The sequence below is a fragment of the Limanda limanda genome, chromosome 16 (assembly GCF_963576545.1).
Source record: "Limanda limanda chromosome 16, fLimLim1.1, whole genome shotgun sequence".
NCBI lineage: Eukaryota > Metazoa > Chordata > Actinopteri > Pleuronectiformes > Pleuronectidae > Limanda > Limanda limanda.
In genome coordinates, this window is record NC_083651.1 from 17728509 (window position 1) to 17743647 (window position 15139).

Sequence of the window (15139 nt, forward strand, 5' to 3'; positions counted from 1 at the left end):
GACCTGTGGTCTTGTGTGTGTGTGTGTGTGTGTGTGTGTGTGTGTGTGTGTGTGTGTGTGTGTGTGTGTGTGTGTGTGTGTGTGTGTGTGTGTGTGCGCGCTGGGGAGGGATATAACTCTTGTGCCTGAATCCGATTTTATGCCTATTACAAGATGTTTTTAGCACCTTTCGGAGCGATTAGGCTAATAGTCTATGTGAAAACTGGAACACTGTATTAAGGTGTGTGTGTGTTTGTGAGGAGGGGGTGTGTAACAGGGATGGTGGAGGGGGATCTAGGACAGGTGCTTTAAGAGAACCCCTTTGACTCATAGTCTCTTCACTAATTAAGTTCAGCCTCTTTATGTGTGTGGTTTTTGTGTGTGTGTGTGTGTGTGTGTGAGTGTGTCTACTTGTCTTTCCATGGGAAAGCTTTGCCTTTTCCATTCCCTCGCCTTTTGATTGTCTTTTCTTTTTTTTTTACTCGTCTACGAGGCAATTCAGTCTACACAGGTCTGAGCCTATAGATCTTTGAAGCTTCTTTTCACTATTATTTTAGAACATGAAAGTTGTATTGTACAGATGCTTAACATTTCGGTTCTTCCAGACATTTCGGTTCTTCTCCCTTAGTTAAGTCAAAAATGAATCAGAATTTTCAACATCCCTGTAATATCTTCACTAAAACATCATATTTATGGTGTGAAGAAAAAATGTCTAATTTATTTTGTAAGCCTGCAGCAAAAATAAACATTACGACTAAACAAAGGGTTCAATGTGATTTTTAAAGTAAATATTTCTTGTTCAGAGTTCAATTTCTTTGTTTATGTTGTGGCTACATTTACTGTTGTGTTGACCTCGAGTCATCTCGGGCTAAATGTTACAGTTCAGCTGTTTTCACCTCAGCTTCATCCACACATTTGTCAGCGAAAAGGCAGTAGAAAATGGAAATGAAAAGTATAAGCATGCGCATCAAAGATACTTGAACTTTTCACCGTTCACCGTTGCTCATTATTAAGACACTCCGCAGACTTGTCTCACTAAGGGTTCTGAAGGGTTCTTTTAATTACTTGTTATAATTTTTGTGAGATTTACAGGAGCACACAGATTGCTAAAAAAACAGAGGTGGTTCAGTCTCAGTGTGCAAAACTAAGACTGCATTCGCCAGCTGGGAAGATGGACTTTGGCCCGAGTGGGTGTTGCTGGCTGCAGTGAAAGAAGAAAGAAAAGTATTTTTAAGGATGATATTTGTGTTGGTGAGTTGAGTTTTTTTTCTCTCTTTCTGTTGTCACACAGCATTATGTCCACTTGTCTCCTTAATATTATGGGTTTTGTTTTGTTTATTTCAAGCCTTGAACGGGTGAAATGAGATTTGTCAACGTCCATTGTGATTTGCCCAGCTATTTGTCTCAAAGGCTTTCATTATCAGCGCTCAGCCTTATTGACTCTTTTAATCAAATATCCGATTTAAGATACGCATCTATCAAGCGTCCAAGTTGAAGATTATTAGCATTTAGATTTTAATTTGGATTTTAATGTGACACCCCAAAGTCACAATTAACAGATCCCGAGATTGTTTCTTTTCGATATTTGAACATGTAAATTAATTAAACTGTCCCTAAACCATCCTCAAATGAAAAGATTTCTCAGCTTGAGTCCAGTGAATGAATGATCCCAGTAACATTAAGATGCAAATTCATTCTGAGGAGAAACATTGCCGAAGAGTTCATCCCCCTCCAAATTTACACTATGTGCTCGAACAAGTCGAGTCGTGCCTGCCACCCACGAGCTATTTTTCACCTGCTGCCCACCTTCATCAACAATAGTGAAGCAGAGCCCGGGATAAACACAAATACAAACAGACACAACAGATGCACATGGTGGCCACGCTCCTCGGATTAACCGTTATCCTCCCTGATGAAACCTGTTGTCTTTACCCTGGGGCGCTGTCTCTGCATTCGATACAATGTGGACACCGTGCCGAAATAGTAGTAAGCCTTTCCGCCACTCACTCTGAGATAAAGCGACAGGTTTTTTGGGTTGTGGGCTTTATAGGCAGAGTTAAGGGGCGCTTCTCACCTCCAGGTCACGCTGCATAAGGTCTGGACAAAAAACGCCCCCCCAAAAAAGCTCCTGCAAGGCAAATATCTGTCATGTACGAGTGGTGTTTTTCCAAGTTGCTTTAGCATTGACTTGCGGGCACACACATGCAAAACAAATAAGAGCAACTGGTCTGAGACTATTCAAGTGTTCACTTTGCTTTCCCATTTGCTTCCACAACACAATCCTGTAATCAGGGAGAGGGACGGAGAGATGGCAAGAAGAGAGGAGGGGATCGGGTTTCTCAGCTGCGCTGTACCCTAATCCTGGATTTGGGAGCGGGATGAGAAGAACGCAGGTAAGGACAAACACAAGTAATAACAGCACTGACATGGGATTGGTAGGTGGGGGTCTCATAGGAGACAGGGGGGGCCTCATAGGTTGAGAGAGGGGTGGTTAGTTGTAGATGGGTGGGATATAAATACCTGCAGTAGACAAGGGCGGCAAAAAAGCTGAGGGTATAACAGACTGGCTTACCTGCATATCTAATAGAGACCGGGAGCTTCACGGAAGAGGCCCTAATGAGCGAAATCTCAGTGGCTCAGAAAGACCTTTGAGCAATAGTGACTTGAACTTGCAGCTCATCACTATTCATCTGTGGCGGAGGGTAAGAGTCATGCCAAAAAACTGAATAATGTTGCTGTGCTGACATGCATATCTCTGTGGGAACAAAAACAAAGTAACCTATCGCAGTTTTCTACCGGCTCAGTCCCAGGTGACTGAAGAGGACTCGACTCCAGGTGGTGCAAGGAGGCGTGAACAAGACAAGGCCAAAGAAGACGAGACGCTACCTAAAGTCAGACGGCCCAGGTAACAGAGGACAAGACTTGAAAAGACAAAGGATAAGCAACAGCAGTGATGGGAGGCCACTAAAGCGGGAGAAGACAAAGCAAGACAAGAAGTCAGTCAATCAAGCTTCAGCTTACCATTGGGATCAGGGCAGAGAAGAATGGCGTGTCATGCCTTCAGCACAGACTCTTTCACGCAGCTGTCAGGAGACTCAGCTTTGCCGATCCTCATGCACCATGCCTCCGCCGGTGACTGCCTGCCATCCACGTCCCACGCACACAGCATGGTGTCTGCAGGTGAGCTGAACCTCTGATGGTCTTCTGTCCTGTCGCATTAAATACATTTTCTCTTGGATTATTCTCATGAGATTTAACTTAATTAACTTTAATTAGTTGAATTGAAACTCATAGATCCTAAATGATTTGTGTTTTCATGATGTTAGATCCCAGCTGCAGGAAGACAGGCCTCTAACAGGATTCACAATCCAAACTTGGGGAAACTATCAGAAGAAAGTGTGCTAGCATTGTTCCTACGACAATGTCTAGATGAGGGCATTGTGAGAGATATACTTGTGCACTATTGAATATATCGGAAGTCTTTTGGTTGCCGCAGGTGAGCCAAGTCTCTTGTACAGTTACACGTTGCTCTTATAGACGTATAATTGACCCAATTGTGCTTGGCCGCCCCACTGATGCCTCCTTAACAAGGCCCAGTATCTGGTGACAGTGGAGGACAAATTGACACATTTATTCAAATCCAATTCAAACTATGTAAATGCCTGAAATCAGCTGGGTTGGCCCAGCTGTCTCTACTCACTGGATAATTGCTTTGAGGATGTGTTATCATTATGACAAATTCCCCGAGGTCTTGTTCTGTCTCCGGAAAAATGTGGTGAAAACATCCGGGGAATTTTAGTGTCTGCTGACTGTTGTTTAGAATGTTGGATTGTGCAGAACGTTAATCACACACTTCATATATATAGCAGTTTGAGTGTGTAACATTTATTTTTCTACTCTGACATCACTGCGCTTTTTGCACTTTGTTGTTTGCTGAAACAAAATATTGACCCGGCCTATAACTTTTATCGTCTTCCCATAAGTATATAAACCAAATGCAGCCTACGGTATGGCCATGTAAGACAAATACAAGTTTTAATAATGGAACAAATAAAATTCACAGTTATGACTGAATCCTCAGTGGTAGAGAATTTTTTTCTAACACGGCCCTCATGAAAACACAACTCATAACACACAAAAGGAAATGAGACAGTGTCTCTACACGAGCTGCACCAGCTCAGAGTGCATCTTAACCATACTGGTGTAAATGCATGAATAATCATGTAATTAGCAGATGACATGACCAGAACAATGTTCAATACTATTTAAAGTCACTTAGCAGAAGAAGAGCACACAGCAGAGTCTTTAGAGGCGAGTCATCCTCCAGCTGGGGAATTGCAATAATTCCAATACTTAAAAAATTCTAAATCATCCCAATGTTTATTTCCTCTTTTTTTATTCGAAGAATATAATTTGATTAACTAGTTTGTATTACTCATAAGTCCATCGGCAAGTTAAAAATTAGAATTAGTTAAAATCAGACTGTATTAACATCTTCTCCTCCGTTCTGTCTGCCTGAGCATGAGGGCAATATGGTCCAAAAAAATATCAAGATGAAAGTTTTCATATCATATTGATCATAATAATAACAATAATGATCAATTTCATATTATTTCTTTTCAAATTTATTTTATGTGTTACACCACCTCACTGTGCTTACACAATGCATATTGGACTTTTGTTACATTGCAATTGATAAAATTATATTCATTGCTCAGCCAAACATGAGACAGAAATAAACACACATATTTGCCATCATCATTTTCAGAATCAGAATCAGTTTTTTCGGCCAAGTATTGTACACATGTAAGGAATTTGACTCCTGTTTTAAATTTTTTACTCTCACTGTACTTTTATAGAAATAGATATCCAAACTGAATAAGTTCAGGAATGGTACAATAATGCTTAAATTCTAGTGGTGCATAGTTCCGACTGTAATGTACATGTACAAAAAAGAAAGTAGAATATACAGTTTATATTGGAAACACTAATGATCAAGTATACACCATGACAATAACTTGTTCTCTATGTTGTCAACAGATAAGTTGTCTAAAGAAGCAAGGTAGCACAATGATTAATAAATACTGTATAAATATGAGGATGGGGGATGGATATGTACATTGTTAGCAATACATTTATTTATTTATATACACACACACAGCGAGATCATCTTTCTTTTCCCGTCTGTCGACTACAATGAAGCTGTCAACAATTATCGTTATATTTCAAGTCTCTGCAGCTTGTTTTGCTCCGTCTTTTGTTCTCCACTCACAATGGAACCACATTTGTCCCCCATCAGTTTCATCTGGACTTTCCCTGGGTCAGAGCTCCAAGCGTTCACACATGCATCTGTCCGCCTCCTCCCTCGGCAACGCACTTGGCAACAGCCCCCCAAGCCTTCATTACCCAGTCGCCCCCTGTCACTACAGCAACCAGCAGGCCACCTATGGCATGATGACAGGTGAGTAGATGCTGCTGTTGAGGTATCTTCGATGGTGAAGATGACAAAGCTGTGATGAATTTAGCAATGAAAGATTTAATGGTTATATATAGAATTATATTTTCCGGTTTCAGCTTCTTGTATGCATAAATAGTTCTGTTTATAAATTGCTTTCCTATGAAAGGGATTTTCTTTTGGGTTCTATTTGGGTTTTTATCAAGCAGATTCTTTCTGGTCATGCTACATTGGATTCTGGGAAATGTTCTTCTTTCTCACATTGAACTTTATAATTAATGGAAATTTAAAAAGTAAACACCGTCAGACAGCTAAACTATTTATTAGCTTATTATTGCTGAGAAATCTGAACTTGTTTTTGTGCTCTATACACCAAAGGTGATGTCATTTATTTGACAGGCAGGACACACGGATGTAGTCACACAACTTGACACAGATCACAGTGAGGCGTCCCATGTGAAGACTTCAATATGTTCAGACTGTTGAAGCTCGGATTATCAGTCCAATATTCTGAAGATATAACAGCCTCATAGCAGGCTTTGATGATGATTATAGATAAAGGTTATTGTGGTATTTATGGTAACTCTCTCTCTCTCTCTCTCTCTCTCTCTCTCTCTCTCTGTGTGTCTCTCTAGCTCAGGAGATGCTCTCTGCCAGTATCTCTCAGACTTGTATCCTGCAGACATGTGGAGTCCCTCATCCTAACATGGTGAGCGGCACAAACCCACTGCAAGGTAATGAGCAGATACACACGTACACCCACACACACACTCTTCTAGTTCTATCTTAGTGAGGACAAGGATTTGCATAATGCGTCCCCTAGCCCCTTAGCCTAAACTTAATCATCTCAATTAAATGACCAACTGCTCCTACTCCGTGTCTGTGGTCTTTCTGTTATTTAATTATTTTATCTACTTATTCATTTATTCCTTGTATGGTACGATTTTAACCAAATCAATTATGATTTTAATGAGTGACTTTTTAAGTGCTTTTAATTTTAAATTTAATTTTGACTTTATTTTTATACATCCATGGTCCCCTTGGCCCCAGGCCCCTTGTGACGCACATTCGGAGTGCTGGATTTTAAACCCGACCTAATTCGAACCTTAGCCCTGAAACGAGGTCTTAACCCTTTAACAGCCCTTTGAAAAGTGAGGAGTGGCCAACATATCCTCACTTTTCGAAAAGTCCTCACTCCGTACCGTCTATGCTGATGGTCCTCACAAATATATGAGTACATGTACACACACACACAGGCATAATCATTCTCCCCCTGTCCTGCAGTTAAACCCGGTAAACTCAGCAGAGACTTACTTTATCCTCCATTTAATTTGAAATCTGTTACCAGCTCAAATCAATTTCAGACTTGATTACCTCACCTAGCGCCTGAGATCTTTAGCGCAGTTGTTAGGCGTAACTGTCACAAAGGACTTGCCACTTCCTCCCCCTCCTGCAGAGAGTGCAAAAAAATCCAAATAAAGAGGCAATAGTGTGAAAACAGTCTCGAAGAACTGTGTTGGTGTCGAGAGATTTCCTTTTTAGCTCATGGCAAAAGGAAACGGATTCATGTCAGTCCTCTGTGGTCTTTTTCTAAATATTTTTGACACTCGATTAGTGCTCGAGCAAAGCAGCTGTTTATGCAATTCATCACATGTTATTGATTCAAATTTAAAAGGGAGCTCCACTTATTCATATTGAGATTATATTAGCATTTCAATATTTCACACTGCTAATGACATTACCGCCTGCTGGTTGATGATTGCACTCAGTGAGGAGGAATGGAACAGGAACTTTAAACATGTATTGTGCAATGCAACTAAAATGTATTTAAAAGCTAGAATGGTACTTGGTAGAGTGCAAACCTAAATCAAGTCCCAACAGTCCCCTAATGAAACAACTTAAAACTCACTGGATCAAAATTTTTATCAGGATCTGCACCGAATTGCCCACACTCATAAATATCAGTTCCCTAAAAATGCCATATTTTTATTGAGATCCATTAATTATTCTCTGAGAAATCAATGAAAATGTTGAGAGAAAAAAATCCTGGATCTGATCCAGATCGGCAACAAAATGTAATGGGTTATTCCCTCCCTCTAAGTTTCATGGTAATCAGTCCGGTAGTTTTTGCGTAATCTTGCTTACAAACCAACCAACATCCAAATAGACAACAACAGGTAATAATATATTTAGGTGTAGCTGTTGCCTCACTGCAAGAAGGTTTCTGGTTCGAATCCCAGTTCGGTCTGGGTCTTTTTGTGTGGGGTTTGGAGCCTCTAAATTTGCTGTGAGCATGACAAGCGGTATAGAAAATACACAGATATTTCATCTAGGCACTAAGCTTTAAATCTAAACTACAATCAAAACTGAATTGGAAAAATGTCAACATTCCTCCTTTTGAATCTACTTTGAAAGCAGTGGTTTTGACTTGTATCTCCAAGGAAGTTAAACAACTTCACTCTGTTTTATGTTTCTCCAAACTCATGACCTGAGATGACATTTTTTTGTACCAAACATGAACGCAGACCAAAAGAAATATGTCTAGCAAGTGTAATCTGTCAGACAGGCTGTCACAGCAGAGGTGTCCTGCATACTAATTCTTCATAAATAATAAGATTAACTGAATACATAAATATCCTCTGAAGGTCTACAGTAGAAAAAAACCCAGAATGTGACTTTAGTTAACCAATGTATAATTGAACTGTTACAATTTCATATGATTGAACCAACTGGAGCAAAATCAAGCCAAGAAGAGTAAATGAAGTAAAGTGTAACCCTGGTGGCACAGAGCGATTAGTATTTCCAGACCTAATAAAATGTCTATTTTAACAGCCAGCAGGGTTAAAAAAGTAGGAATCAACCCACTCGAGCATCGACCCGGTGACATCAACCCTCTCCTGAAAATGGTCTAATAAAGCAGTTTGGACTGTGGTGTCCAAGGCGGTGCTGAAACACATTAGGATTCAAATTAAACAGGGGCCCACGTCTACGACCGGCAAGAGATCATTTGTCACTTCAATTAAGTTGCTGTGCCGCCAAGGGGAAGAATGAGGGTGTGACACATATAACCAATGGTCGACGTGAGTAACATCAACTTGTTTGGGACAAAGGGATGATGCTTAGCTCAAACCAGGGAAGTATTTATTATTAAAAAGCTGACAAGCCAACTGTTATTAAGACAAACACATTTTGAGGAATTTAGTGGGACGCACATGAAGTGTGTAAGAGGGGGGGGGATCGTCAAGAGAAACTTGATGATACTTGTTCGAAACAGGTCAACAGCGCTGGACAGGAGGATATGTGAGTGGAGGAACAGTTAAACACAGCTGGGCCATTAGAGATGAGGTCAGAGGAGAAATTGCTCCTTTAATTTTTAAAGCTGCACTAATCTATTCATTAAAAATTAACAATGGATTAAATGACACAAAGTGGAATGTGAAAGGTGTTGCTTTACGAACCCAAAGAGAATTATCAACTCCTCTCTGCTATCTAGAGGTTATTTCAGCCTTTTTTACCACATCAACCTCCAACCTTGTTTTCATACATATACACACATACATATTTACAGAAAGGTAGTGGTATAGATAAAGAGAAAATGAACAGGCGACCATGCTGATCATAGACGTTTATATATGTAGAGTATGTAAATATAGATGGCCAACGCATCTACACTTCCTTCCAATATCCAGAAATGAAGCTAAAATATCCCAGATGCAAAGGTCGCCATCTTGCGCATATGGAACCAGAGTCTGCACAGTAATAAATAGGGGGTGGAGCCAAGGTAGTGAAGGCCAGTCTATACAACCTGGGCCAATCATGAGTCAGTTTCAGCTGTCAATCACGTTTGTTTGCATCAAGTAACAAATTAAAACCAAACTTATCAGACACATGAACATCAGTGAAATAAGAACGACCTAATATGACAGAAACAGTCTTTGAGAAGATGTTATTTAATGTTATTTTAGTTTGCTGCATGTCCCATCCACTAACATGGTGGAGGCAGCAGTAAATTACCTATACTGCAGCTACAGTCTACGTAAATGCTGCAGTTGGTTTTTTCTTTCTGTCTTTTCTGATGCTGCTCCACTCTTTGGTCGGTCCACATGTGTCCACAGCTGGATGGACCGAGTCCATGTGCACAAAGGCTTGTGAGCCTCTTTCACAAACCCTCTGGATCCACGTGTGTTTGGAAGGGGGCTCGCTGCCCGCTCTGCCTCTGTGTGCACCGCACCATGGCTGTGTGGAGACACTGTCCAAGGAACATCAGAGCAGAACAACAGCCTCTCTCCCTCCAGCACAGTGAGCAAAACACGGCGCCTCAGGCCAAAATCACACAGGCCGTGGACTGACAGGAAGTTATGAGGCATCTGCCAAGCTCTATGAAATATAGGCTTCAATTTATAATTGTTAGAGGGCAGACACACTGTGCACTGTTCCGTTATTTTACCTCCTAGCTTTAAAAAAGATCTCAACTTCTCCCCTGCACCTTCAGGACAAGAGGAAATCACTGGCGCATACAGTTCTGCTAGAACCTGCCACTTTACTCTCCAGCTGCTGCTGCGTAGACTCGACAGATCAATTCACCGGGTCGATGACAGCATCCTTTTCTCTGTCCACTTAGGAAGTCCAACCATTTTGTAGAGAGATCGAGAGGGCTGTTATAGCATTTAGTATTTCTGTATGTATTCCTCCACAGAGGCTAAAAACACAAGTCTGCTAAACATTTAGCTGCTGCACATCAGAGTTTCAGATGAAGCGTTCGCAGCCATGTTGTCACCTCGGGCTCCGTCGGAAAAGCGCCGCTGTTCGAGGCAACAAGCATTTGATGGATTGTTGCTGAAGTCTTTTAGCAGAGCAGACGGAGAGATAAATCTTTGCCCCCGAGCAAAGTGGACGAGGCTGAGATGAAACCTGCGTGAATTTTGATCAGCGGAGCGACTATCACACAAAAAACGTTATTTATTTATTGTTTACCTCTGCAAAACAGACAGAACAATACAAGTATGAAAACGTATGTGTGTGTGTGGATTCAATATATAATGATAATATTTATAGAAATTTTATAATTATATTAACAGTCTCACCACTATGATAAAATAAATGTTAATACAACAATAATCGCATCATTACAACAATCGTACAAAATGATAACAGAACAAAATCTTTTAGATAAATGAATTGAAGAAAAAGGTGCAATAATACTTATCCTTGTCTTGTCAACATCAATGTTATTTACTCACAACATTCATTTGAACAAAAACTGAATTATAGAAGCAGGATTTAATAAAGGGGTTGTGCATTCGACCAACGGGCTTTAGCGAAGTGTTCCTAATAAATTGGCAACCTTTGTCTTCAGTGCTTTGTTATTTCATTTGATTAGCTGAGACTAAAACAAGGAGCCAATCTTTACTTCCATTATCACAGAAAGTCATGTGATGGATGCGTGCAACATTTTCATTGTAACCCCACAAACACAAGAGGGGAGTGTTGCCTTGTTTATCTCAGATCCAGTTGCAGCAAACAAAGAGCATGAGATCAGTGGAGCTGCCGTTGCCTACTGCAGTGAAAAGAAAGTAGTGTCAAGTAAATATTTTTTCGGTAAAATCTATCAATGCACTTGTTTTCCTCCACTGCAGCTTTGTGTGTGTGTGTGTGTGTGTTTGTGTGTGTCGCTGTGTGTTTGTGTGTGTGTTTGTGTGTGTCGCTGTGTGTTTGTGGGGCTGTGATCCATTGGGGAAGCATCATATAACAAAAATCACAATTATGCACCAACCATCTGCTATTCTGGCAGTAATCCATCTTTAATACAAAATAAAGGAAGAAACTAGTTGTTAAAAAGCAGCAGCTCTACTGCATCGTACGGAGGCATCAACAGCCACCTGTTGAAATAATGAGGAATCAAGGTTTTAGTCTTTTGTGCAATGTTATCTCTCCTGAAAACAGACCTTTTAAAACTAGTGTGATAAGGGAACTCAGGTTTGCGTGGGGACCCTGGAGCCAAGGACCAGAAGCCCCTGAAAACACTTGAGTTATTTCAACACACCTTTTTTTCACACCACTCAAACCCTGCTCACTGTATTTCTCGGTGAATGGAACTTCTCAGGTTTCAGAACTCAAGTGTGACAGTGAAAAATTCCATTTCATTCCGTACAACACACACGGTACATTCAATGCCGTGTTTGTTCTTGTGGTGTCTTTGTAGACGTGCGAGTGACAGCATCTACTGTTCCACTGCGGATTTTAAGTGTTGCGTGTACATTCAAAGAGACAGAAAATAAAAGGAAGGTAGCGCAGTGGTTGCAGCAGGAAGGTTCCCAGTTCGTCGGGGGTCTCTCTCTGTGGACTGGATGTTCCTCCCGTGTCTGCGTGGGGGTTTTCTCCTGGTACTCCAGCTTCCTCCCACATGCTCAAAACATGCAGATTGGGGTTAAATTAATTGCAAACTTTGCCCGTGAGTGTGATTGAATGTTTGTGTCTATATGTTCGCTCTGTGATACACTGGTGATCTGACCAGGTGGGTGTACCCTGCCGGCAGGGAGGGGCTCCAGCTCCCCCCAGCTACCCTCTGCAGTGTAGGCGGTGGATGGATGTATGGGAAATGAAAATATATCAACAACCACAATGGCACTCAGTAGACCCATAACCTGCACATCTTTATGGTAGTGCGTTGTAATCGCAAAGGTACATCTTGTAACCAAATAATCAAAACTTAGGAAGGCTTTGCAGTTCATAGCATAAACAGAATGGCACTCAGTAGAGCACACTCCTCCACCAACAGTCCCCTTCAATTCGATCAAGCTGCAACAAATTGCACACACTCACAAATATCGGTTCCCTAAATGAGCCAGATTAGTAATTTTTTTAAACAAGAAGGGAAATTAGTAATAATGAGATATTCCTGCGTGGATTCAAACCAAAATTTACAGAGTTATTTTTTGGCCCATGTTCCATTCTTCCTCAAGAAATCCGCTTGGTGGTTTCTGCATAATCCTGCTGCCAAACAAACACACAAATTGACAGCGGTGAAAACATAAACCCTTCATTTCAGGAGAGGGGTGGAAGTTGTCATATTGTTGCATTTATTTTTTTAAAGTACAACACACGGACCAAACAAAGGCAAGCTTTTATTCCCATGCCTCAGAGAGTCTCACAGGGGCACGTCCAAACACTTTCTGTGCTGTTGAGATAAAGGCTCCCAGTGCACTCGTGGGAATAGAGGCCATGCTGCTTCCAGGGCCCTTCTGACAGGCTGAGGGTCTCCCCTGTGTCTCCCACCCACTAATTTTCCTCTCTCAAGCTCTCCCTCTCTTTCTGCCCCTCTCCCCTTCTCCAGGGTCTCTCACTCCTTGCCTGTACAAGTTTCCTGATCATGGTCTGAGCAGCGGCTCTTGCGCATTAAGCCACGGTTTCTCTTCGCTGCCCTCGGCTATTCTCTCGACTGATGAGGCCCCCGGGGGCCCCACTGTCGGAGAGATGAAAACTGATGCCCAGAGGAAGAGCATGCGGGACCCGGACGATACCCCCGCCATGGACTCCCCACAGATACGAGAGCTGGAGATGTTTGCCAATGACTTCAAGATACGAAGGATCAAACTGGGTAGGATTCCTGGGCAGCTTGAAACCATCTTCGTGTTTGACTGCAGCAATCAGATATCTCACCACATGCCTCTGTGTTTGCACCCACCGAGAGCTGCTTCTCCACCCAATGCATTCAATAAAGTGTTTCCTTTTCTTTCCCATTTTGACCTCCAGGCTATACCCAGACTAATGTAGGCGAGGCGCTCGCTGCTGTGCACGGCTCAGAGTTCAGCCAGACCACAATCTGCCGCTTTGAAAATCTGCAGCTGAGCTTTAAGAACGCCTGCAAACTCAAGGCCATTCTGTCAAAATGGCTGAATGAAGCGGAGCTCGCCGGCGGTGAGTCACACGCGCATCTGCTCTCACGCAGCATCAGAAAAAGCCTTTATTTAAATGTAACCTTTAGCCATCTCATCTCTGGAAAATATCTGCTTTTGATTAGTCTGAAAGGATCTGTTAGAAATAATGAGAGCAAGCTTTTCCTTGCATTATTATTTAGATTTATGGCCGACTTGTACATCATGTAAGTCAGAAGTTCACAATCTTTTTGCTTTATGACTTTATTAAAATTAACTGATATCTTCCATCGAGCTTTAAGCAGCGGCGGCTCTAGGATTTTTCTAAAATGAGGGGCCACAGAGGTTCCCCAGTTCCCCCAGGCCCTGCCTTGGCTGTGAGCTGTTCTTTTCTTACTTCTAATTTAAATGAGGTAAAATTACTCAGAACTGATGTAAGGAAAACTTTGACAAAAATGTACATCATGTTTTATAGTGCAAGTTATTTCTCTAGAACAAGGTCACATTAAAGTGCATCTGAGATATGGTATTTTTAACAGGGTGACATTAATATCTGTTCTTAAGGTTATAGGGACGTCACAGTTGCTCTTATGTAACAGTCGTACAGGTGATTGGAGAGAAATGGAGAAAGGTTAGCGTGTGTTAGCTTAGATTGTTCAGTCACTAACTGCCAATAAATCACTTTCATCTTTCTCTTCCATCCTCACTCACAGCTACAGGTACAATAAAGTAACGACGTGTTTTCTCCCTTGCAGCCTTGTACAACGATAAAATAGGGATGAACGAGCGAAAGAGAAAACGGAGAACAACTATCAGGTATCTAATGTAAGGACCAAACATACAGAGCATACATATGTAGATTTATATGTTTATTCTCAGTGTTCTCTCCCTGTCCCTCCGCACCACAGCCTGGGAGCTAAGGAGGCTCTGGAGCACAGCTTCGGGGAGAAAAGTAAACCGTCCTCTCAGGAAATAGCGCGGATCGCCAAAGGCCTCCACCTGGAGAAGGAGGTGGTCCGAGTGTGGTTCTGCAACCGGCGCCAGCGGGAGAAACGGGTGAAAACGAGCCTGAACCTCAGCAACTGTTTGTCCAAGATCAGTCCAAACTGCCTCTCACAGATGAGTAAAGCTCAGAGGCCGATGACGTAGTTTGATGTTGGGATGGCGAGCGAGTGTCCGACAATCAATCCAGAGGGAAGAGGGTGAAGTTTACTCAACAGCAAACAGAAAGGTCTTATAATAGAAACCGCACAGCAAGCAGCTGCTGACACTTGAAACTGTTTCGCTGCTTTGACATCCAGATGAGGAATCATACCCAGTGCCGACAAATTATAAACATAAAACACTCCAACACAACATTGCTATAAAACCACAAATCAACATCAGCAGCGAATGTCTGACTTTGTAAGGACGTCCTTTATTACAATTACCATAATGTCATTTAAATTTATTTTACCTCTTTATTACGAGAACAGAATTGTTTTTCTAGAGCCTATTTTGCATCCATATTTCAACGGAGTATGAAGGTCACTTAAAGGACAAAAAAAGAGAGATTTAGGTCTTAAAATTGCAAGAATGTAATTTGTTATCTTACAAGAATAAAGTCGTAATTTTAGGCAATTATTCATTTTACAAGAGGAATATCAGAGGATTTCTAGAAAATCTTTTCTAGTAATATTACAACTTTACTCTTCTGTTATAAAATGTTCTGATTAATTTGTAACTTTATTCTTGTAATTTATTGTCTTTTTTTATATTATGACTTTTCTCATTAAATTATGACTTAGTAATATTATGACCTTATTCTCAAAATCTATCTTTTTTCTTTATC

General features: G+C 41.3%; 1 protein-coding gene across 1 annotated transcript; it reads left to right on the plus strand.

Annotated features, from left to right (window-relative positions):
• Positions 1–3023: 3023 nt before the first annotated feature.
• Positions 3024–14457, plus strand: pou1f1 (POU class 1 homeobox 1). The gene is made up of 7 exons (XM_061089140.1): positions 3024–3159; positions 5279–5440; positions 6070–6168; positions 12768–13031; positions 13187–13351; positions 14064–14124; positions 14217–14457. The coding sequence occupies exons 1-7, from the start codon at positions 3024–3026 to the stop codon at positions 14455–14457; spliced, it is 1128 nt and encodes a 375-aa protein (XP_060945123.1).
• Positions 14458–15139: the final 682 nt, after the last annotated feature.